The 25,007-nt window shown below is 41.8% G+C and overlaps 1 protein-coding gene across 1 annotated transcript; it reads right to left on the bottom strand.

Annotated features, from left to right (window-relative positions):
- Positions 1–747: 747 nt before the first annotated feature.
- Positions 748–23,976, bottom strand: LOC308435380 (putative sperm motility kinase W; the record flags this gene model as incomplete). The annotated part of the gene is made up of 2 exons (XM_080942638.1): positions 748–2,091; positions 23,824–23,976. 2 exons carry the CDS (start codon positions 23,974–23,976, stop codon positions 748–750), a joined length of 1,497 nt encoding a protein of 498 aa, XP_080798764.1.
- Positions 23,977–25,007: the final 1,031 nt, after the last annotated feature.

The raw sequence follows: 25,007 nt of genomic DNA, 5'->3' as shown, positions 1-25,007 counted from the left end.
ATATTTTCCCCACAGACGACAGGTATACATGCCCCCTTTCACTCTGGCTGTACCCACAGACACTTGGTTACTGCTAGTTCAGTTGCCTTAGATCCCACCTAGGCATTCTCCAAAAAGGTTTTTTCCTCAGATGTTAAGTATCAGGGTTTAATCCAGCTGGGATAGAAATAATTTCTGAAAATAAGCTTATAGCACCCCCTAAGAGTGTGGTAAACCTCTAGACCCTAAAGCATTAATAATTCAAGAGCTAAGAATGCAGCCTTGTGGCAATCCTTGTTATTTAAAAATCATTATGTTTAATCTTTACATATCAAGAAAACTTCGACATTTCCATATTACATTTATTTTATATGTATTTTATGCTTATCATAACTAGTAAATTTAGAGTACTATCAAACCTATAAAAATCAATTAAGTACTGAAAAAATATTTTCATATAGTTTTATGCACAAATGCTTTGAAAATCTGTATATTTATCTGTTTTTTTTTAAAATAAGTTTGTTTATTTTTTAAAAGACCTGAAAATCAATTGCAAATAAAAAAGAGAAAGAAAGAAATCTTGTCATCCCGACAGACTCCAAAAAATACATCTTTTTGATTTTTTTCTAATAAGAAGACATGAATAAAACAGAGACAATAAAATTCAGAGCTGAGATGCATCCCCACCTGGCAAACTTGCTTACCTTCTCATCGGGTTTTTCTCACTATCTCTTCCAGGGGAGCCATTTTTTTGGAGAATGGATGTTGTCATTTTTTCCTTCGTGCACAGGGAAAGCAGCAGATGTTGGAGAAGCAATTCCGTATCCACCTACGAAATTTCTTCAGTCGCCCAATCTTCTGACAGGGAGATTTTATTTCAATTTCAGAGTCTTGTGAAGTAGTCGGGAGTGTTTCGATTTCTAATACGTTGTTACACACACATGGGCCAGCCACTGCTCTTGAATGTGGGACACTGCTAGAAGCTCTGCTCTGCTTACAGGGGTAATGCAGAGCAATGGGAGGCAGGGACACACTCCTGGCCAACTTGTGTCCCGATGGTTTCAGTGGAACAGGCCCCTGCTCTCCTGAGGGCCTGATGTGGAGGAGGCCAAAGTTTGGCTCACTGGCCCTTCTCTTTAGGGGAAGAGTATGTGTTGGGGATGCGGATGGTGTAGGACAGGGATCCACAGCCTTGGCTGAAGAGGGAGATCCATGCTTATGCCCTAGGTCTACATGTGCTTTTAATGTTAGATATGCACCCATTGGTGCATCGTATTTCTTTTTGTGCAGGGAATTCAAAATCTGGATGGCATTGTATCCCATGTCACACAGCATATCAATGATTTTGAAGTCTGGGTCTATCTTGGTCGAGATGGTTATTTCGCACTTCCTCACCCATGGATGGTTTTCAATTTCTTCGATGGAAGGCCTCATCTCTGGGGGAACCGTGAGGACTTGGTGGATCAGGTTCTCCAGTTGTCTAGAGAGTAAACGTGGAACAGCATAGGTCCCTGTTAAAATATTTTTACTGATCTCTTTGATGGTCTCTCCTCTAAACGGGAAGAACCCTGCTGTAATAAAAAAGAGCAGCACGCCCAAACTCCACACATCCGCCTTCTTTCCCTCGTAGGGCTCCCTTAATATAAGCTCTGGGGCAAAATATATTCTGGCTCCACGTGGCACTTTCATTAATTTCCCAGGTCTGCATCTCCTGGCTAGGCCAAAGTCTATTATTTTGATATTACCTTTGGCATCTCTTACTATGTTATCCGGCTTGATATCTCCGTGTACAATATCTCGTTGGTGGCAGAATTTTATTCCCGAAACTATCTGTCCAAATGTTTTTTTTGCCTCCTCCTCCGACAGTTGGCCTTGGTCTCTTACTATTTCAAATAAGTTTCCTCCTGGGACATATTCCAATATAAAATGTATGTTACTTGCTGTTTCTAAGACTTGGAAAAGGCGAATGATGTAAGGATGTTGTAGTGTCTCCAATATTGCTCTTTCTGTCTGGATCCACCTGATGTTCTTCTCGCTAATCTGTACCGTTTTGATGGCAACCAGAGCCTTGGTTTTCAGGTGCCAGGCCAATTTCACAGTGCCAAATGAACCCTGGCCAAGTAAGAAACCCACATTATACTGACTTCTCAAAGTCTCTGTTTTTAAATTGCTGTCCATGAGGCTGTTCCCTGTGCTCTGGTGCACAGAGGTTGTGAGATAATACAACCTGAAAATTAACAATCTAGTCAACTCTGAACGAGTCCCACAGGTCACCCAAATCAGCTTCCTGCTCTATCTGGACAAAACTCACAGGCTAGTCCACAGTCTTATACTGAGGACATTCATTCTTCTATCACAGTGGTTCTTTGTGAGGTCAGAGCATGAACTTCACCATGGAGATAGGGTTATCCTGCAGTGTGGCTGTTTCCATTCTGAGCCACAGGGTTATTTCCACTTTCATGAAAATGAGACTATCCTCTATCATCTTCTTCAGCAGATCAAAAGACAGATATTTACTTGTTTAGAAGTTACAGGCTGCAGAGGGCATCTGCTGCACCAGGGAAGTGTTTTAAAGCTGCAGCCAGAGAGAGAGCTTTGGTCAGCTCTGCACCCTCCAGCTTTTTAGGCTCATGAGCCTCCAGTTAGAGGAGCAGCACCTGGGAGGTGCACTGAAGGTCCAATAAGAGAGCCCTTGTTTAGTCCTCTTCAGGATATTTATTGATTAATTTATTTATTCCTATCACTTTCCAAAATAAAGACAGTTTATGATGAGTGCTTGGACAGTTCAGAAGCCTCCCTCTGCAAATAAGGAGGCCCAATCAAAGTGCAATGATCAAACAGGAAGGAAGCACTGGGACTCAGAGCAGGAAGGGCCCTGGGCTCCCCAGTGGGAACAGTTTCTTCTTGCCTCTACTACTTTACTAAAACTCTTCTTCTTGCCTTTGTTCTGGGATCTGTTTCTTTTGTTGCAACCTCCCATTCTTCCTCTGAACTTTGTCTGAAGTTCCTCCTCCTCTTCACTGTTCCTGCCTGTGTTTCTGATAGTTCCTGCATCCAAAATGCTGTCCCCTGAAAGCACCATGGCTGCCATCCTGCTTACCTCTGCCATCTAGATATTCTTCCAGAGTTCCTTTCCAATGATGGGTTCCTGGTCCTTGGATCAGGCAGGGCAGGGGCGCACTTTCTGTGTGCTCTCTGCAGAGATTTCTCTGCCCCCTGGCTAGTCGGAACCCCTTCTCCTCAGGCTTGTATCTCTGGGTCTCTGCTGGTCCTCGTCAAGACTCCTCATTCTCTGATGAACAGCTCTGAACCACCATGTCTACCTTAGGCAGTACCAGTGGTTGCCACCAAGACTCGAAAATTGCCATTGAAACACCCTTCAGTGTGATTTCCTTTGGCTTCTTTGTAATGTAGCCATGTACAGACTGGACATCGTGCTTTATGAATGTGTTAGGCAACAGCTCCTTGACCTCCTCCTTTTTATCAGAGAAGATGGGTGTGTGCCATAGATGACCACTGTGCACTCAGATCACATCCCCAATCCCCACTGCCCTCTCTGTCCTGTGACACTTAATCTCCAGGTGTCCACAGTTATGGCTGCTTCCTGAGTCTTCATCCCTATCAGGTCCAGCTGTTTGTGTGCACATTTTGTGTATTTCTTCAAAACATTAAAATCCCATGAGGTCAAGTTTCAGAGAAAAGGCAGTGTTTGGGGGTTGTCTTCAAAAGCTTTCTTATTTGCCACACATAAAATTTCGTCCACTTGATTAGCAAAACCCATATCCAAATAGTATTACCACAACCTGGGGTTCCGAACAGAAATCACCCCCACTATGCACTCCTTCAAAATGACCACCTTAGGTAGTTCCAACCGAAGAACAAATTACTGATAGCTTTTTGCTGATGTCACTGTAGTCTCTGGTCATTTGATTTGCTAGTTCTCTTCTAGGTCCAGGAATAGAAGTTTTTTTTTTTTTTGTAAGTTGCTTTTCTATACTATCATATCATTGGCAAATAGTGATACCCTGACTACTTATCTGACAAGTTGTATCCCCTTGATTCCATTTTGTTGTCTTATTGCTCTAGGTAGAAGATTGAGGCCTTTTTGGATAGATACAGGAGAGTGGGTCTTGTTGACTTCTCATTCATCTTATTGGGATTGCTTCATGTATCTCTCCATGTTATTTGATCTTGCCTGTTGCTTTGCTCTATGTTGCTTTTATTATGTTTCAGTTTGTGCTTTCAATTCTCGGTCTTTCTAGTACTTTTAACATGAATGCCTGCAGTATTTTGTCAAATGCATTTTCAGCATCTAGGGAGAGAACCATGTAATTTTTTTCCTTTGGTTCATGTATGTAGTGGGATAATTTAATATATTTTCATATATTGAATGACTCTTACATCCCTAGGATTAGGGCTAATTGATCGATTATGGTAAATGGTGCTTGAGATGTTTTCTTGGATTGAGTTTGTAAGAATAGTAATGTGTATTATTGGAACAACATTCATAATCAGAATTGGTCTGAAGTTTTCTTCCTTTGTTGGGTCTTTGTGTGGTTTAGGTATCAGAGTAATCATGCTTTCATAGAATGAATTAGGTATTGTTCCTTCTAATTCTACTTTAAGGAATGATTCTATTTTCTGGAATTCTTTTTTATGGAACACATGGAGTGTTGATGTTAGGTCTTTCTTGTAGGACTGGTAGAATTCTGCTCTAAAGCCATCTCTGTTGGGCTTTTTGAGTTGGGATGTTTTTAATACCTTCTTCTATTCCTTAGGGGATATGGGACTGTTTATATAGCTTATCTGCTCTTGATTTAACTTTGGAACTTGCAGTCGTGAAAATAATATATTTCATCTAGATTTTCCAATTTTGTTTAGTACAGACTTTTGTTGTAGGATCTGATGATGTATTTGAATTTTCTGGGTTTCTCATGTTACTCTTTTCATTTCTGATTTTGTTAATTTGGATACCTTCTTTGGGTCCTTAAGTTAGGCTAGGGATTTATCTCTCTTGTTGTTCTCAAAGAAACAGATTTTGGTTTTGTTGATTCTTTGTTTCATTCTCTTTGTTGCTATTTGGTTGGTTCTGGCCCTGTGTTTGACTATTTCCTGGCATCTACTACTCTTGTGTGTGTTAGCTTCCTTTTGTTCAAGAGTTTTCAGATGTGCTGTTAAATTGCTAGCTTAAGATCTCTCTGATTTCTTTACCAAGGTACATATTTCTATTAATTTTCCTCTTAGCCCTGTTTTCATTATGTCCCATAAGTGTAGGTATGCTGGGTCATCAGTTTCATTAAATTTCAGTAAGTCTATAATTTCTTTCATTATTTTTTCTCTGGCCAATTTACCACAGAGTAGAGAGTTGTTCCGTTTCCATAGATATGTGGGTTTTTCTGGTATTTTCATTATTCTTGATATCTAGTATTTGTCAGTGGTGATCTCATAGGATGCACTGGACTGTTTCAATAAACTTGTATTGTTTGAGGCTTGTTTTGTGACCAATCATATGGTCAATTTTTAAACAGAAACCATGGCCAGATAAGAGGGAGATATTTCTTTTGGTTTTAGGTTGAAATGTTCTGTAGACACTTGTTAAATCTATTCGGTTCATGACCTCTCTTAGTTTCATGGTATCTCTGTTTAATTTCTGTATCAAAGTCCTGGACATTAATGAGAGTGAGGTATTTAAGTCTCCCAGTATTATTGTGTGAGATTCAATGTGTGTTTTGACCTTCAGTAAAGTTTCTTTTATGAGTGTGGAATACTTTGGTTTGGGGCATCAATGTTCAGGGAGTGTTTTTTTCTTTCTTTTTTTCTCTTTTTTTGTTAATGTCTCTCTCCAGCCTCCCATGCTAAAGATGTACGAAGTATGTAGTCAGAGCCTAAATAGTTATTTTTGTGAAGAAGTTCCTGACACAACTCTCTCCACAGTATAGTGCTGTTCATCAATAGATTCTCTTGAAGCAGGGTAGGACCATCTAGAGAAAGGGCTCCTGGAAAGATCATTTCTGTTAGTGGAGATGATCTTATTTTGGTTTCCAGATCTCCTGTCCCAGGATTAATCATCACTGGTCATTCCAGCTTTAGGATGACCTACTGCCCTCCACTGGTTGTCATTCTTGCCTGCACTTTCATGAATAGCTTAAAAAAGAGTCATAGACACAGCCAGAGAGAGTCAGAAAGTGAACGAGAGGGAGAACTAAATATAATGTTTTGGAAACAAAGGAATAGACATTTAGTGTAAAGTTCTGTAAATAAGCACTTTATATATTTTTAATTTTATGCCAATCTGTGTGGCATGGTGAGAAATCACACTGTCCCATGAGATTCTATGGAGCAAACTAGGTAAAAGACCCTCATCTAGAGGACCTTTACCTGAGGAGGCCCCAGGACCCAAGAACCAGCTGAGACCACTGGATGCAAGTCACAAGAGGGTTTATTGCTCCCATACAGGTGTCCGTGGGTGACAGCCTATTTGGAGGACAGGCACGCCGGACAAAGGGACAGTTTTCTTTTCATAGTGCTTGTGGGGCAGATGTGAGGGACAGAAGCAGAAGCATAGTTACAGGGTTCTAATTGGTTAGTTTAAATGTGGTCAAGGAGTGAGTCTAAGGACACGGTTCCAAAGACACTGATCCTGGTGTCAGCTGGGGCTGCAGTTTTTCTGAGAATAGCTGCTTTGGGCTTCTCTGAGAGCAGTTGCCTTATAGGGCTTATTTGGGGGCTTTCTGTTCTCTGTCTGTTGCAAGCTGGCTGCCCATCAGTATCTTGTTTGGCCACCTGGGCCATGACCTGGCCCGCCCTGTGTGCACAGCCTTGAAGAAATGGCGTTATTGTTGCTAAGCAGGGGTCTTTCATAGGGGCTACATTTCATCCACTGAACAAGCATTTGTCCATGCAGGAAGAATATATTTAATCAAAATGGACAAAGATAACCGATAAGTTAATCTTGAATTTCAATTTATTCCTATAAGATGATATGGGTGTGCTAGCAAGACAATGCAGTTGAAAGACAGGATGCTCTTTCACAGGACTCACATGGTGGTTCCAGGCCCTACATTGTGGCTAACAACATCTTTAATCTCCAGGTCCAGTGGATGAACACATTCCTCTACTGTCCTCACATACCAAGGGCTGGAATGGCCTGCCGTCATGTAGGCAAGGAAAACACTCATTGATGCCAAGTGAAAATTTAAAAAAAAAAATTAAAAAGTAAAGAAAAAACATAAGTTCCTGCCTTAATGGGCAGGAATAAAAGAAACATTGACTACTAGAAAGCAAACAGGTTAAGAGGAGGACATGTCAGTCCTATGGCTTTTTCCTGGGTACTCCCCTTCTTGTCCATATTACCTCTCACCTACAGAAAAATCTAACAAAGATCAATTAGTGCTTGTAGAACTCTTGATCTCAAGACCTGCTTTAGTGCCAGTCCTGACTTCCTTTGGTGATGAACAGTGATATGGAAGTGTAAGCTGAATAAACCCCCTTCCTCCCCAACTTGCTCCTTGATCATGATGTTTGTGCAGGTGATAAACCCTGACTAAGACAATATGTTCAAAGGAGCCAATCATAGGTCTTCCACAAGAGCAATGAGAGCTCTTAACCACATAGTCATTTCCCCAACCCTGTTTTCTTTCTTTTTTTTCTTTGAAAATATATGCACATGTATATATGGTGAGTTTATTCCTTCTGTATCTTACTCTCTTCTTTATTATGAACATATTTTCTGTTCTTTTACAACTTTATTTTACAAATCAAAGACAAATGTACAGATTTTAAGCATTTATGCATAAAAGTATGAGAATACATTTTTGTCTGTACTTGATTTTTTTTAAAGATTTGATAGGATGCACTACAATCTTAGTAATTACAATGAGCATAAAGTACCTGTAAAACCAGATGTAACCTGGAAATAGTCAAAGTTTTTCCGGTGTGTAAAGAATAAGCATAAAGGTTTTTCCTCTTCTTTTTTTCCTTTAATTTCATATAGTCTGTGGGTTATTTCTGGGGTGTTCAGAGCTTTCTGGGGCTAGTATCTAATTATCAGTGACTGCATATTATGTTACTTCTTTTGTGACTGGGTTACCTCATTCAGGATGATGTTCTCTAGATGCATCCATTTTCATAAGAATTTCACATTTTCAAACCATTGGTCCCGATTTTCTTCATAGACAATTTTATTGGATATTTTATGTCTTTACAGTACAAATGTTATCCCCTTTCCCTGTTCTCTTATCCTGTCCCCTGAAGGCTCATTGTAACCCCCTCACATGCTTCTGTAAAAGTGCTCCCACTCCCAATCACACAATCCCACCTCAACCACACTGGCGAAAAGGTGCCTTCACAGACCGGACCATGGGCTTCTTCTTCTATTGGTGCCAGTCAATGCCATCTTATGCTAAATATGTCACTTGATCCATGGATCCCTCCATGTGTACTCATTGGTTTGTTGTTTGGTACATGGGAGCTCTGGGGGTGGGTCTAGTTAGTTGATACTGTTTTTTTTTTTTTTTTTTTTTTTTTTTTTTTTTTTTTTATGGGGCTGTAAATCGCTTCAGCTACTTCAGTCCTTTCTCTAACCTTTCTCTAATTCCTCCATTGGGTCTCCTTGTACAATTCAATGATTAACTGCAATCATCCTTATCCCTGGAGACATACCTATCAGGCTTCTATCATCAAGCATGTCTTGACTTCAACAATAGTGACTGATTTTGGTGGCTGCATATGGGATAGATCTCGAGATGTAGCAGTCTCAGTGTGACCTTTCCTTCAGGCCCTGCTCCCCTTTTGGTCAATGTCATTCCTCCTGTGAGTATTTCTTCTCTCTTCTGAAAGGGACTGATGGATCCACATTTTGGTCTTTCTTCTTCTTGAGCTTCATATGGTATGGGAATTGTTTCTTGGGTATCCCAAGCTTTTGAACTAATATTTATTAATTGGTGAGTACATACCATGGATGTTCATTTGTGAATGGGGTACCTCACTCAGGATGATGCTTTCTAGCTCCATCCATTTTCCTAAGAATTTCATGTAGTCATAGTTTTTAAGAGCTGAGTAGTATTCCATTGTGCAAATGTACCATATTTTCTGTCTTTATTCCTGTTGAATAACATCTGGGTTCTTTCCACCTTCTGGTTATTATAAATAAGGCTTCTGTGATTGTAGTGGAGATCATAATCTTGTTAAACGTTTCTGCATCTTTTGGGTATATTTCTAGGAGTGGTATAGTTGGATCCTCATGTAGTACTATGGCCAAATTTCTGAGGAACCACCAGAGGGATTTCCAGAGTGCTTGTAGCAGCTTCAAATTTAACCAGCAATTATGGAGTATTCATCTTTCTCCACATCATTGCTAGCATCTGCTGTCACCTGATTTTTTTTTCATCTTAATTATTCTGACTGGAGTGAAGTGGAATCTCAGTGTTGTTTTCATTTGCATTTCCCTGATGACTAGGAATGTTGAATCATCCTTAGGTGCTTCTCAGCCATTTTTTATTCCTCAGTTGAAAATTTTTTGTTTACCTCTGCATCCCATTTCTACTAGGATTATTTTGTTCCCTGAAATCTAATTTCTTGAGTTCTTTGTATATATTAGATATTAGCCTCAATTGGGTGAAGGATTGGTGAAGACCCTTTCCCAATCTGTTGATTGCTGTTTTGTTTTATTGACATTCTTTGCCTTACAGAAGTGATGCAATTTTATGAGGTCCAATTTCTTAATTCTTGATTTTATAGGATAAGCCATTGGTATTCAGTTAATGGAATCCTCCCCCATGTTCATGTGTTTCAGGGTCTTGCCCAATTTCTTTTTATCAGTTTTAGTGTATCTTCTTTATGTGGAAGTCTTCTACCCACTTGAACTTGAAATTTGGATGAGGATAGTTGCATTCTTCTACATGCTGACCTTCAGTTAAACAGCACCATTTATTGAAAATGCTTTCCTTTGGATGATTTTAACTCCTTTGTCTAAAATCCACTGACTATATGTATGTGGATTCATTTCTGGACCTTCAACACTATTCCACGGTCTTCCTGCCTGTTTGTGTATCAAGACCATGCACTTTTTATTATGTGGATCCTTTCAGTCCATGAGCATGGAAGATCTTTTCATCTTCTGAGATCTTCGTCAATTTCTTTCTTCAGACACTTGAAGTTCTTGTCATACAGATCTTTCCTTGCTTGGTTAGAGCCACAACAAAGTACTTTATACTAATAGGGACAAATGTACAGGGCAAGTTTCTGATTTCCTCTTCCCACTCATGTGTTGGAGCTCTTCCTAGCTTATTTCTTTTCTGAGCTATAGTAAACAGTGCAGCAATGAGCCTGTATGACTGAGTATCCCTGCTTCATATTGATGGATCAACCAGCAGTCCCATTTTACTTGTTCTGAGGAAGTTTCCTCTTTTACACGGGAGTCACTGATGATTGTGAGTCACTACTTGTGTGCTGATACTGCAACCCAGGTCGTTGGCATGAGCAGACAGTATTTTTCACTCTTGAGGTGTCTCTCAAATTCTTACAATGTAGGGTTCATGGATGGCCTGATGCATGACTTGGATCTTTAGTCAACATTTGGTTAGGAGCTAAACTCAGGTATTTTATTAGAACAATGATAGCTCTTAAAAACTTAACCATTTTTTTTGCCCACAAATGTTCAGAAAAGGTTTTGCACATGAATATTGTGGAGTATATTTCTTTTTTACCTCACTCACCTCCCTTTGTCACCCACTTCCCATCACATTGGTTCCATTGTCTCCATATTACACAAGATTACGTCACCTTTATGTATGTATGATGACTTAATATGTTCATATAGAATTCAGGACTGTGGCTAGTTTGATATACTTAATGTGATTTTCCATGACTGCTTCCATTGTCCAGATAATGACTTCTGCTAATCCCATCTTGTATGTGTACTATATTTCATTTGTCCACAGCTCTGGAGATGGGTGTCTGGTTTCAATTGTTTGGTGTCATACTTCGTAGTGTAGTGAGCAATGATATGCAATACCTACCTCTGTGCTATGTTGGCATCCATTATATACCATAGAGTAGTACAGCTAGGTCATATTGACAATCTGTGTGTTCTGAGAAACCTGCATCCTGATTCACACAGTCACTTGACCAGCTCACATTAGCATTACCAGTGTCTAAGGCCCTGTTGTCTACCACATTACCAGCATTCATTGTTCTGTTTTCTTAGTAAACAATAATTTGGTTAATATTTAAAAGTTCAAAGGGCATGTCTCAAACATATTCATCTCCCCTTCTTCCAAGTGTTACCAAAAATGCATTGGCATTCCTACCCAACATCCTCTGTTTTGTGACATAACCAGAGGGGGTTATTGAATTCCAGTCCCAGCATGACAAATATGTTTCTGGTGGGCTGTGCCTTTACTAATTTCTCCTCTCTTGTTAAATCCTTACATTCCATTCTTTAGTTTAGCAACCAATTCCATTAGCTTATTTCACTCTGTCTTCTTTCTGAGGCTCCTACCCAGGTCCAGTTATCATAGAATTGAACTTCAGCAATCAGAATCCGCTTTTAACTCACCTATTTGCCATGCCCAGTAACAACAATCCAGTGTATTCTACCCATTGTAACCTTTTCCTGTTGAAAATCTGAGATATTGATTATTTGCTGTTGTGCCTGAGTGAGTCAGAAATTAGCCACTTTAAATCAACAGTGAAAAACATGTGTGTTTAAGTGTGCATTTGTGGTCTCAGTTTAATCCTCTTCCTGTAGTGAGCATTCTCTATTCCTCCTGTGTGTTGTTCCCTTCAAAACATTCCCTGTGAATATGCAAAACATAAATCTACCCACTGCATATAGGAAACAAAGAACATAGTATAGATACCACAAAGTCTAGCTTTGTGATGCAATGACAATTATTCCCAGGGATATGGAGTGGAAGGTGACTCAATGGAAGAGAGAATCAAAGACAGAATCATCATCAAAGCTAGTCCCTGAATGGGTTACAAGCTTACTAAAGCTGGGAACTTGGAGCACACTTCACAGTCTGAGAGTAGCTTAATAGGTAGATGAGTACCTGTTACAAGTAGCAGTTTGTTTAAACTTTTTCCAGGCAGCATGGCAAGAGGTGGTCTGGTTTCAGTTGTCTTTGTTCCTTGTTTTGTGTGAGAGAGACTCTGAGGGCTTTGGGTTGATTACAATCTGAAAAGGAGAGATCTAAAGAATCTGGTCAGTTTCAGGAACTTCCTAAAGCTATTTGGCACTGTTTCCCTTCCAGGTTAATTCACTGCAGAAAAAAATGTTTCAATCTCTCAGGCAAAGTATACAGAAGACACATACCTGATACCACTCAACTCTGACAAGTTGTTTGGTCTTCCTCTTCAGCACATTTTCCTATACTTCTCCTCTTCATATTCATATTCTTCCTCTCCCTCACCTTCCTGTTAGTTCCTCCTCATGCTCCTTTCCTCATTCCTTACCTCCTCATCATGTTTCTTCTTGTCTTTCTCTCAGGTCCATATTTTATTACCCAATGAACCTAAGTCATGAAGTCAGGGTTGGGGATCATTGCCCTCTCAGGGATTGCATCAAAGAAAAGACTTTCCCTTCCCTATCCCCTGTCAAGTGCCAGCCATTTCTCAGCTTGTAATTGGATTTCTTGTCCAAGTCCTCAGTTCCCTATTCATGAGATTCTTCCTGGTGAGCTTGCTTAGCTCTCATGCATGCTGTAACCATCACTGTGTGTTTCTACTTCCAACAAATTGGTGGTGTCCTTAATGTAAACTACAACTGTGGCATTTACAGTCTTTTTAGCTCTCATCCCAAAGATCTCTGAGCTTTATCCTGGTTGACATTATAATATTTTTGTGTATGTCTCTCTCTATGTGTGTGTGTGTGTGTGTGTTTGTGTGTGTGTTTGCATGTGTGTGAGTGTGTGAGTGAGTGAATGTCCCTGCATATGCCACAATCCTCCTATCTTCCATTCCTCCCTATTCCATTCTTCACCCTCGCCCACGTTCCCCAATCTCAGGTTCAGTATTTTTCTGTGGAAGCTGTAGTATGTCACCATTTGCTCCACACATTTTTGCCTGTACATTTTCATTATGATGCCTGTTTGGCATTGCATGCTATTTCAGCTACTCTATCAACACTGGAATTTCAATGGGACTCTTCTCTGGTATCTTGTTATCATGGAGATTATCTATATTATATAAATCCTGGAGTTCTGGACGTGTAGAACTGGCCACTTCATGTACTACAGTAGTTCACCAATGATCTAGATATTGGTGTGGGACAATCCAAATGCCTGGATCTGTGCATGATAATTATCTGAGTTTGTCATGTTGTGAGCTCTAGCCCCCTTCAATGGCAGTGCCTATGCAGTATTCCTTGCAAAGAGGGAGAGCTCTACCCTACTGCCTAGGTGAGGTGCCAGTCCCAGTGTTCCAAGTATTGCAGTTAAGGAGGTCATGGATGTTCCTTGACAGTGACCACAGGGCCATCTCTCCTGCCTGCCATAGATGTCAGTGGATGAATGAGCAGAGAGGGGTCTCTCCCTCATCTTTACTATTGCATAGTATACAAGAAGCAAGACCCTTGGGGGCTGCTCATACACAATCTTTATGTACAGGGCTAGCTCTGATGAACTTCCCGAGCACGATCCGGGGCCTGAACTCCCCAGTGTTGTAGTAAGTGAGTGGCAGGGGCAGCTCTCTTGCTCTAGTCACACCAGAATCAAGTCTTGTCCTTGCCATAGGTGGTGAGGTACAAGGACTGAGCAGGGTGTCTATTTCTTTTCCACAGCGCTAGATTGGCAACAGGTGGCAGCGCCACCTCTCCCACACTTTCTCTGACTGAGGGCACACACTCTCCCCAACTGTGAATATGGTTTATCATTGGAGCTCTTGCAGATGGCTATAAAGAATGCCACGAGGCACTCTTGTGCAGTACCTGACATACCCCATGGGGAGTTTTCCTGGACAGCATGCATATGATGATTTTTTTTAGCAGGAAAATCTCCAGACCTTGTTTGAAACAGATTGTCCTTGTTTTGCAGTCAGATACCCCACTGATGATTTTGAACCTTATGACTAGGCTAAACCAGCTATACTGACCAGTTTTTCTCTTTTGAAGTGTGGCTTTCTTGTGCAAGACCACTCATACTTGCCCAGAACACAGCTAACTAAAACTTGCCCTTTTTCTCAGGGGTCTTACTAACTTTGGATAGTCATATCGCTCAGGAAAAAACAAAACTTGTACCTGGTTTTAGCCCCACTTGGTAACACTGACATTCCTCCCTCCTGCATGGTGAGTTCTGCTTCCCAACTATGACTTTTTAGTATTTGTCTTGTTTTAAACCAGAGAGTGAAGCCGCAAAAAAAGAGTGTATTTTCACCATTCCCCAGGCTTGTCTTTAACCTGGCTTTATGCCCAATACTTACCAGGATTATGAGGCCCCGGAAAATGTTTGTCCAAATCAAAATAGAATTTTTGGGGGGCTCAAAATGTTGCTTTTATTGTGAGGTTGGCCTCAGCTCTTGGGAATGAATCTTCAAAGGTTTAAACTGTTTGAGCATCTAAGTAGGTCCTGAAAACTGGAGATTGTTCAAAAGGTTTAAAACAACCATGAGTGTGAAAGAGAAAAGCAAAGAAATAATAAAATAGACCTCAGATTGAGAAGCCATAGATACCAGGCAAGAAATAGGACAGATGGATGACTGGTCCTATGACACTGACACTACAGAGGGTGTAATTGCTTGTTGAGTGGGCCTTTCTCTGTAGCAACAGCGATGGATTTATAATGCTCAAATAATCAGGCACTTTTTTTGGAATAGCAGCATATCCAGTACTGTTAACTTTGGCCTAGCCAGCCTGCTGCCAGACATTAACTTGACAGAGCCTCTTTGAGAGGACAGAGGAACTGTGGCCATCAAATTCCCTCAACCTAGATGGGGAGACATAAGGCAGTGTCTTTGTGATGCTGCACTGGGTGCAGACAAGTTGTCTAGCCATGAAGCATTCTGGGGGAAAGATACATTCTACCTTCTTCCCCAGGGCATGTCACTTAAGTTCTAGCTGCTCGACCTTGTAGCTCAGCTCATCCAGATGGGAATAGCAGTTTGTTTTCAGCTTGTATTGGAGCCATGGTACCTCTTAGTGAATATCTCTTTAGCTGCTGCAGGTGGAAAAGACAAGCCCCATTATTTGAACATCATGCAACATGAGACCTGGAAGGATGGAGTGCTTCTTCTCCTAGGTATATGTGCACAAGACTGGCAGGCTGACATGTTTGTCAAGGAGAAGGTCTGTGGGCCTCTGACTATTGACGTGGACAGTGCACCTGGTAGCTTTTGCTATGGTTTCTCCCCTTGTTGACTTGGCATGGAAAGAATTCTCACAGGTCCTCTATCTACCAAATGTCGCTCACTGACCAGGGGATTCTCTATAGCTTCCCAAATAATGCTTAATATTAAGGCTTTGCCAAAAACGTCTGAGGTTTAAAACCTAGCTATTAGAATTCTTTTACTGGGATACCAGACTTTTACCACAGATATTCTAACTCCCAAGACAGGAAGTCACGTAGAGTAGGTACTGATAAGATATTTCAAGTATGAAATGGATGTGAGGCTAGAACCTGAGATTACCTGTGTCTGTCAGTTTGTGAACAGTTGTATGACTCACTGTTTTGGCTCAGAACTTTTTATGTGGTTTATCCCAAATAATGCTTCACTTGTTCAGAAAAACATCTGAGAGGGGTCTTGGCTCTAATCTGTGTTTGAACAGAAAATGAGTGAAAGGATCACATTCTCTGATGATGAACTGGACTATAGGTTTTCTATCCTCTTGTCTGCTGGGCCTGGGGAAACTGGGTTTGGCATCTAATGCGTGGTATAAGGTCAGTAACCATATGGAATGTTTGGGTGGATTATTTAAAATCTCTCTTTATATGTCTCTGTATAGAGAGAAATAGGAAATTATTGCTTACTCTCCTGATCTTGAGCATGGTTGGATCTCGGAGCTCAAACAACTCTACCAAGTAGTACATCAATATCAATATCCAGAGTGCCATAAAACCTCTAGATGGATGTAACACGGTTTAGTGGGTAGGAATGTATTTTCAAGAAGTAAGAGGATGACTCATACCCATGATTCTCACAATCATGCCGGCTTGGGTTCCAATTTCTGTGTGGCTTCAAAAGGCTGTACCAAAAGGCAGCTTTGTGCCTTTTCTGAGATTAGACCCACCTGCCTTGTCTGGAGCCATTTTGTCTGCTTTTGTGAAAGTTTCCCTATAAGGCAGAGTCAAGTCAGGCCAGGTTTATACTGGCAGATTTCCTAGTTTACTGAGGCATGGAAAGATAAGAGGGGATACACTTGAAGCTGATGTCCAGGAAATCAATTTTTTAATCTTGGAGGACAGAACAGGGAGAATAAAAAGGCCACCAGATGCTTAGAGATATTGAATATATGTCGGCCATTTTCTCTGCTAGCTTGGGACTTCATTTCCCATGATACTTTTAAGTATAATTAGTCTCTGGGAGCACTGGATCATCTGGTCAGCTGATGTTGTTCTTCCTTCCATTGCAATCCCCTTTCCTGCTCTAGTCCTACTGATAGCTCCCCCACCGGTGTCCCTGATTTCAGTCTGAAGGTTAGCTTCAAGCATCTACATCTAAATTGCTTTCCAGACCTTCAAATGAACAGCCCAACCAGTCACTTTCAGAAAACACCTCTAGTTAAAGGCAACAGCATCACGTTAATGTCTGCAGACAGGATGGATTCACAGGTATGAAAGACCCTGGATGGCCCTTCCTATATAGTTTCTGCTCCATTTTTTTCCTTACTCTTTCTTTGGATAGGAATATTTCTGGGTTAAAATATTTGAGATGGGTGGCCCATCCCTTGATTGGGGGCCATGCCTATCTACTGCAGGAGTTCTCTAAAGGTCCTATCTCCATCATCTCTGCACATTTCGGCTAAAATCCTTCCCACTGAGTCCTAGGAGCCTCTCATTTTCCTGTTGTCTGAGGCCCTCCAGTGGCTATTTCCAATTCCTCAACACTCCCCCTCCCTAGCTACATATTATTTGATGTTCTGATGTTCTACACCTTTCTCCCATCTCCTCCAGGACCTCATTCTAACCCCTCATTTCCTTTGCCTCCTCTCTTTCCAAGGTCCTCCTCTCCCTTCACCTCCTGTGATAATCCTATTACTCTCAATGCAGGACTGAAACATCCAAGGGAACACACAAGGTGAACTGCAGGACAACATCCTTACAGGGATCCACAAAGTTCAATGTGAAGGTCACATGGCTATAGAGATGGTTAACATGTGCCTTGTGTGTAGAAATTTTGATGTGATTTGAACAATGGTTCCGTGTTGCTAGTGTGAGATGCTGCTAGGGAAAGTTATCATCAGGGAAACACAAGGTCCCTTCTTGATTTTATTGTTGTCCATGGTGTGCCTAAGCTGCTCAAGTTGCCTAAATGTCAAATAGCAGAACAGAGATGCCATGAAGATGGGATGGTTTCAGTGCTGCAATAACATTGCACCTCTGGGGCTCAGTGCAGATGAGGAAGAAATGCCCATTTTCACTCATGACAGATGTTCCTCTGACAACTGAGCTAGGTTGAAATAATAGATAACCCTATGGAGAGCATCCTACACAGACTCAATTATATGTTTGTTTTAGGATGGAAGGCAGACATAAGAGCAAGATAACCTGTTTGATGGGTCTTTCTGCCAAAGAACCTGGGAAGCTAAAATGTGTAAGAGAAAAGTTAAAATAGATTCAATAGAAAATATTACATCTAGGGACCTGACTAAAGATTAGTTCTAATTAAAACACACCTAATACAAAGAACCTGAATCTGACAGGCACTTCACAGTAAGTTGGATGTCTGTCCTACTGACTTCTCCATTGCTGTGGTAAGATCTCTTGGCAAAAGACACATGGGAGACAAAGGGTTTGTTTTAACTAACAATTCTAGCTTGAAGTCTATCATTGTGGCAAAATTTCGGTAGCAAAGGCTTGAGACATTTGGTGAGGCCTCATCCACAACCATGAACAGATAAATGAATGTATGTAGGCTCAATGGCTTCTCTGATTGTTTGTGCTCAGTTCAACTTCTCCACTTACAGTTCATTACCCTGTGTATATAGAAAGTTGCTACCATCAGTGAGATGAATCTTCCTACAGAATTAATTTAATTAAAATAATCCCCTTTAGTCATGCTTACAGGCACAACCAATGTAGTCAGTCCCTTACTGATATGATGCTCTTTTTAGGTGATTCTGGGTTGTGTCCAATTGACAAGGCTAATTACTCACCATGATGACATTATTTTGTAGGTGAAAGATACAAAGCCTGGAGAAATAATGGGTTTTAGGCCAAGACTGCACAGGGAGCCCTCATGCTATGACTATAAACCCTCTTGCTCAGGGATTATCAACATTGTTTCCATAATACTGGTTGTGGTAGATGGAATGAGAGTGGCTTCTGTTACCTCACATGTTTGAATTCTTAATTAACTGTCAGTGGTACTATATAGGAAGGATTAGGAGGTGTGGCCTCGATTGAGACAGGATTACTCCCGGGGATTGTCTTTTTAGGTTCAGAAAGACCATGCCATTCCCAGTGACCACTGGCTGCCTCCCAATAGTTTAAGCCCTCAGCTCCTGCTCCAGCACCATCACTGTCTGATTTCCTGATCTCATGCTTCCCACCATGAGGGCCCTGGACTATAATCCTATGGCACTGGATCCCAAATAACTCTTCCTTCTGTAAGTTTCATCGGTTGTGATGTCTCCACAGCAACAGAAATGTGACTAACTATGATGCAGTATCTAGCTGCTGACATCCTGGCTACTCCCCTGTCTGCTTATTTAGTTGGTTGAAAGGAATTGGGGAATCCATGCATCTTGAATTTTAATCGGGAAGGTGCTTAGAATGTACAGCCAAGCATGGGATTGTGTTCCTGTCAAAGTGTTTTCATCTCCTGACCCACAGGATGGGGCCTTCCCCTATTTACCTTGCTGGAGCTGATTCTGGCTGAGACCTGGAGAAAAATTTATTAGGCCTTGAGTGTGACACGATCATCTGAAGCTTCCATGCACCATAATGATGAGCAACGCCCTCTGTCATCTGCCTCCTCTGAGGAAGAATGCAAGAACTCATAAACTTATTTTACTGGTTGCCATGGGAATTTTTTGCAGTGTCAGCAGAAATGCTCCACAATACACAAAGCTAGCAAAAAGCTCCCCCAAGTCTCTAGCTCAGAATCCCCCTCAGCCCTAGACTGAAGCACAGTATTGCAGAGCCTTTACTCTGTTATTCAAGAAACAAAACATACACTATGAGATTCTTTGCTATCACTCACCTTACTAGGGTTCAGAGGGGAAATAGATTGCAACCACCTGTCCAAGTGGAACAGGCATGGGAGTAGATGGACTGAAAATTATTTCCCCGCTGACCATCTTTGAATAGTCTCCAAAGCTCTTTGTTTCTTTATCTCTCCAACTGCTAAAGTAGTACTAATCCCTCAGAATGGGGATGATGTGTGTTCTCAACAGCATTGTATTCCATGCTTAGCAATTTGACTGTTTTTAATTATGTGTAACTGTGTGAGCACACATTATTATGAGCATGTTATAGATGACATGTGGAGTTCACAGGATAACTCGGATGCTGGTTCATCTTCTCCTTCTACATTGTTTGACCCAGGTCTTTGTTTTCTTCTGGTGCACAAAGGCTAGTTTCTGGATATTCTTCAGAATTTACCTTTTATCCTGCCTCTCAAGCCCGAGAGTTACAGGTGTGATACCAAACCTGAACTTTTACATAAATTCTGAGGATGCAGATATAATACCTCGTCCTGGTACCATTAATCCATTTTGCCATGTTATAGTGCATCTTCAATCATGTAGAGCTATTAAAGAAATTTCGAAAAATTAAGCCTTCCAATCATCTAAAAAAATCTTGCTATGTATAGAAAACATAACAGTTCTACCCTTGCTGACAAGCAAAGCTGAGATATATCCCAGGAATTCCTGACCTGTTGGGAGATAGAAACCAGGCTTCATCCACAGCTTGATCAGTAGCAAACTATACATAACGAATGTGAAATACTTGCAATATCTAAACTTTACAGTAAAGAGGTTTTTCTCTAGAATAGTTCGTTATACAAAGAGCTAGCTCACTTTTTTTTGTTTAGTCCTGCTAAGAACAGTATATCTGGGTTCTTTTCAAATATAAATATAATTTTCAAATGCTAATACTACCACCATCTTTGGTTATGATATTTTTGGAGTGATGAAGGAGTGTACACATATCTGTTATCATGTGTAACAGATCCGTGTTCTGCACTGTTCACTTGCTGTTGTATGTGGCAATCTTTCCTCCTGAATCTTTCAAGGTCTTGGTACAAAGTAATAGAAATGGTTGGGTGACAAATACAAGACAGTGGATACAAGCAGAGATGGGGATTCACAATGGAAAATGATAGGGTGGTACAGGGGTAGCCAGAAGGATGAACCTTGAGAAAAGGGCAAAAACCGTGGGAGCCATGGGTCTGACCACCAAGAGTCGGAAGTACACAGTCCAGTCTCTGTATAATGCCACACCTGTCACTGTCACACAGAGCAACCTCCTGTCCAAATTATCCTTCTTGTGCTACTTAGGCTAACATTTTGTCCTGAGACTAGAGGTAAATGGTAGATGGGGAAACTATGGAGAGTTCTGACCTGTGGAGTTGCCAAGACGTTACTCCTTGAAATTTTACCCCCATGAAGATGCTGAGGTACAGGGACTGGAGATATGGTCCAGGGCTTGAGTGTGTTGTCCTTCTATAACAGAGGCCTGAGTTCAGTTCCATGCACCCAATATGCAGGTTCACAACAGCCTGTAAACCAACTCCAGGGAATTCTCTTCCTCTGGTCTCTGCAGGAACTCATGTTCACAAGCCTACACACACATAACTAAAAATAAGGAAATCTCTTTTTAAAAATATGTGGAAGGAAAAGTAATTGACATTTCTAGAAAGCTATCTTTTACGTGGTCCTCATTTGACTGCTGACAAAGTTTCAGAATCAATAAATTGGCATGGTTCACCTCACAAGATCTTGTACAACTTACAGGACCAAAGCCGGTGATTTATGAAGTCTTCCACATTTTCTCCATATTTAAACACCATTTGAGGTGAGAACAGTAGGAGAAAAAGGATTGGTTTTTCTTGGTGTGATGACTGTTGCAGACCCTTTTATTATTCAGATTTAGTAGATGAATTAAAGTGCTAGGTGGCACTGAGCTCCGTGCATGGCAGATGAATATCATGAATGCAAACTTTTTGATGATGTATACTGAACACTGGCCACCATACACTGATGTTTCCATGGAAACCACTACAGCTCCTGCATCTAACCTCTACCTTTTCTTATTTATCGTGCAATAAAACATGAATACTTGGGCCGTAATTTCTTGGCTTATCATCTAAACCTCTGTCCCACTCCTTCTTTCGTCATAAATGTAAGGTTCATAAAGTCATTGTCTTTAATAGCTGAGTAGTAATCCATTGTGTAAATGTACCACACTTTCTGTGTCCATTCCTCTGTTGAAGGACATCTGGGTTCTTTCCACGTTCTGGCTTTTATAAATATCACTGCTATAAACATGGGGCAGCATGTGTCCTTGTTAAATATTAGAGCTACTTTTGGGTATATGCCAAGGGGTGGTATAGCTGAGTCATCAAAAATTACTATGTCCAGGTTTCTGAGGAACCACCGAACTGATTTCCAGAGTGGTTGTACCAGGTTACAACCCCCCAACAGTGGAGGAGTGTTCCTCTTTCTGTACATCCTCGCCAGCATCTGCTCTCATCTGTATTTTTTATCTTAGCCATTCTTACTGGTGTGAGGTAGAGTCTCGGGATTGTTTTAATTTGCGTTTCCCTGATAACTAGGGATGTTGAGCATTTCTTTGGATGCTTCTCAGCCATTTGGTATTACTTCACGAAATTCCTAGGCAAATGTGATTTATCATGTGAGTGAGCTAACCCAGTCACAAAAGTACACACATGAAATGCAGACTGATAATTGGATACTAGCCCCAGAAAGCTCTGAGTACCCAAGAAACAATTTACAGACCTTATGAAGCTCAAAAAGAAGGAAGGCCAAAATGTGGAAGCCCCAGTCCTTCTTAGAAAGGAGAACAAAACACTCACAGGAAGAGATACAGGATCAAATGGAAGAGCAAAAAGGATCTTTCAGGGGCTGCCTCAATTGGGGATGCACCCCATGTGCAGCCTCCAGGCCCAATCACTGTAGCTCATGTTGGGCAATGCTTGCTGACAGAAACCAGATAGGGGTGCATTCTCAGGGTCTCTGCCAGAGTCATGCAGCTGAGTATGCTTACAGCTAACCATCAAACTGAGCACGGGGACCCCAGTGAGGTTGTTGGGGGGGGGATAAATGAGAGGGCTGTGCCCTCAAGGGAAGAACAAGATTGTTGACCAACCAAATTCTTCACAGCTCCAAATAGACTAGAACACCAACCACTGAGCATGCGCTGAGAGGCCCAAGGCTCCAGTTGCATATGAAGGGCACATTTTCCAAATGTAGAAGAAAGCCAAGGCACTGAGGAGGAGAGGGTGCTTGGGAGCTAGTGTGCCTTTGTGAGGACATGTAGAGGGGGGAGGGGAGCAGGGTGGGCAAAGGGGATAACATTTCAAAAGTAAATACAGAGACTATCTAATAATTTTTTTTAATTTAAGGTTCTTTAGAATTGTCTGTCCTGGCAAGAATTCTGCTTCCTTTTATCCCGAGCATTTTTATTTATTTTGAACACCAGTAGTGTTTTTTAAAGTAACTATATTTATAGGTTTAGATGTTGAAGTTAGAGGTGGAATGGTGGCACATGCCTTTTAAATCAGCATTCAAAAGACAGAAGCAGGAGGATCTCTATGAATTTGAGTCCAGCCTGGTCTACATAAAAAATTTAGGCCAGGCAGAGCTACATAGAGAAACCCACTCTCATAAAAAACAAACAAACAACCGTAGAAGACAGAAGAGCTTTGATGGAGATCTGCTTTGACCTTCTGAATGTCCCTGAGGCATAGAATATAACAAGAGACAAGGACCTGCCAAGTGTACCCCCTGTCTGTTCTGGTTAAGCTTCTAGGTTGCCTTGTTCTCCAATCTGGATGTCCTTTAACCTTGCTGTCTTAATTCACATCTCACAAATCTCTTCTGTAGAGAGTCCTGGCATAGTCGTGGCATCCCTTTTGTCGTCTTACTCCACAGCCCTCTCAGCTTACAGCAGGCTGACATTATCTTTGTATGTGTACTTGTATGTAATCAAGTCCTGCACCATCCCCACGCCAGGGTAAGAGCTTAGCTCCTTGTTGCTTCTTGTGCTTGTAGTCCTGTGACATTTGCTGACAGCAGGCTCACTGGTCTCTCAGAATCTCCTACTAAGGACCAGGGAAGTCAGGTGAGTTTCTTCGGATTATTTCTTTCTAGGATACTGAGCTTGATTATTGACACTCCCTGAGGGACATCTCACCCTCCTGGAATGGAGAAAGATCACTCTTTTGGCCACTTGAGGGCAGCAAGAGCAAAGCATGCCTGCTATAGCAACTTTCCCTGGCTGGAGAGGGAAAGCCAACCCAGTGAGGTAGGAGGGGCTGGAGGGGCGGGTCTAGGTGCGGGGCCCTTTTTGCCCCAGCCAATGGGCTTTCCCGCGTGGGGAACCAGGCTGCCCAGAGGAGGTGCTCTGTCACTGTGCATAGCAGCAACAGGGCTCTGAGGTTGCAGCACTTCCTCAGATCCCATAATTGGAGGTGCCAGTCTGAGCTACACATGGGCCACCATACCTGGATGGTCGGTAAGCCACAGCAAAGTGAACTAGGTGGGTTTTCTGGCCATAGGTAGCACTCACCCCGAATCCGAGCTGCTGGTTCGTCCTCCCACGGTGATACATCCTCATAAGCTCCTTCTCTTTTGTTAGCAGAATGTTGATGCTGCATGGCTGTGGGATGCAGGTGCTCTGTGGGCCTGGATTGCCACCCTCTGGTCCCAGGCTGCTGTTAGTTTCTGCAGAGCTCCGGAGCGCCTAGGCTTTCAAAGCTTTGACTTCTGAGTCATTTAATGCAACATCCAGAAGTGTCCAGGGAAGAGCATCCTCTGGGAAGCTGAGACCACAGCAGGTGCTGGTGCTCTGCACTGAATCCTAGCACCTGCTTCATGCAGGACCCTCCGGACCTGTTGTTGCCCTTGGTCTGTGGCTCAGATCTCTTGTGTAGTCTTCTATTTCCAGCTATCCAGTGGTGAAGAAAGAAACCTTGAAGGGTTTGTTTCCCGGACCAGACAAGGAACAGGGACTAACACAGATGGAGCGCCCTGGTTATTTATTCTTTACTTCCTGGGCTGGATGCCAGACACTGCTCAGCTCTAGTGGCTTAAAGAGGAGCTCAGGAGTTCCTGGGGCCCAACAAGGATGACAGGATAGGAGGGGTTGCAGTGTGGTGTAGAGCAAACTGCAGTGGGTGGTTCATGATGCAGCCTGGAAGCCTGGGTGGTCTCTATTCAATGCAGACAGCAGAAACTGGAGAGTTTGCCAGCCTGAAAACTGGGCAGGCAGGGCCATCGGTGACAGAAGAATTTTAGGTAGATTTTTTTAAGTGCAGATGAAAGAAGTAAAGAAGCCAGAATCTCAGTTGATAATTAAACAGCAGACTAGGAAGTATGACCAGGACTTTCAGTAGGACATAAACTGCAAGGTGGAGGGGCTAGCCAAAATGTGCACAGGTCTAGAGATCCATGCAGCCTCACGAGTTTATTCTAGAATGAAGAGGGCTAGGAAAGAATTCCGGTTGGTCCCATGGCCACCCTACTAGTTGGGAACTACAAGTTGGTAAGCTGTGAAAAGCTGGTTTTCAGGCAACATAGCTTCAATGACTCTGGCCACTTAAGGCAAACTATCTGGTCAGGGCCCTGTAAACCTGGCTTCTGGACATGAATTCATGCAGGGAGATGCTACCATGTGATGCTTGCTTCT

Source organism: Micromys minutus, assembly GCF_963924665.1.
Source record: "Micromys minutus genome assembly, contig: SUPER_22_unloc_1, whole genome shotgun sequence".
Taxonomy (NCBI): Eukaryota; Metazoa; Chordata; class Mammalia; order Rodentia; family Muridae; genus Micromys; species Micromys minutus.
The sequence above is the reverse complement of the archived record's forward strand: the minus strand, read 5'-3'. Positions and strand labels throughout refer to the sequence as shown.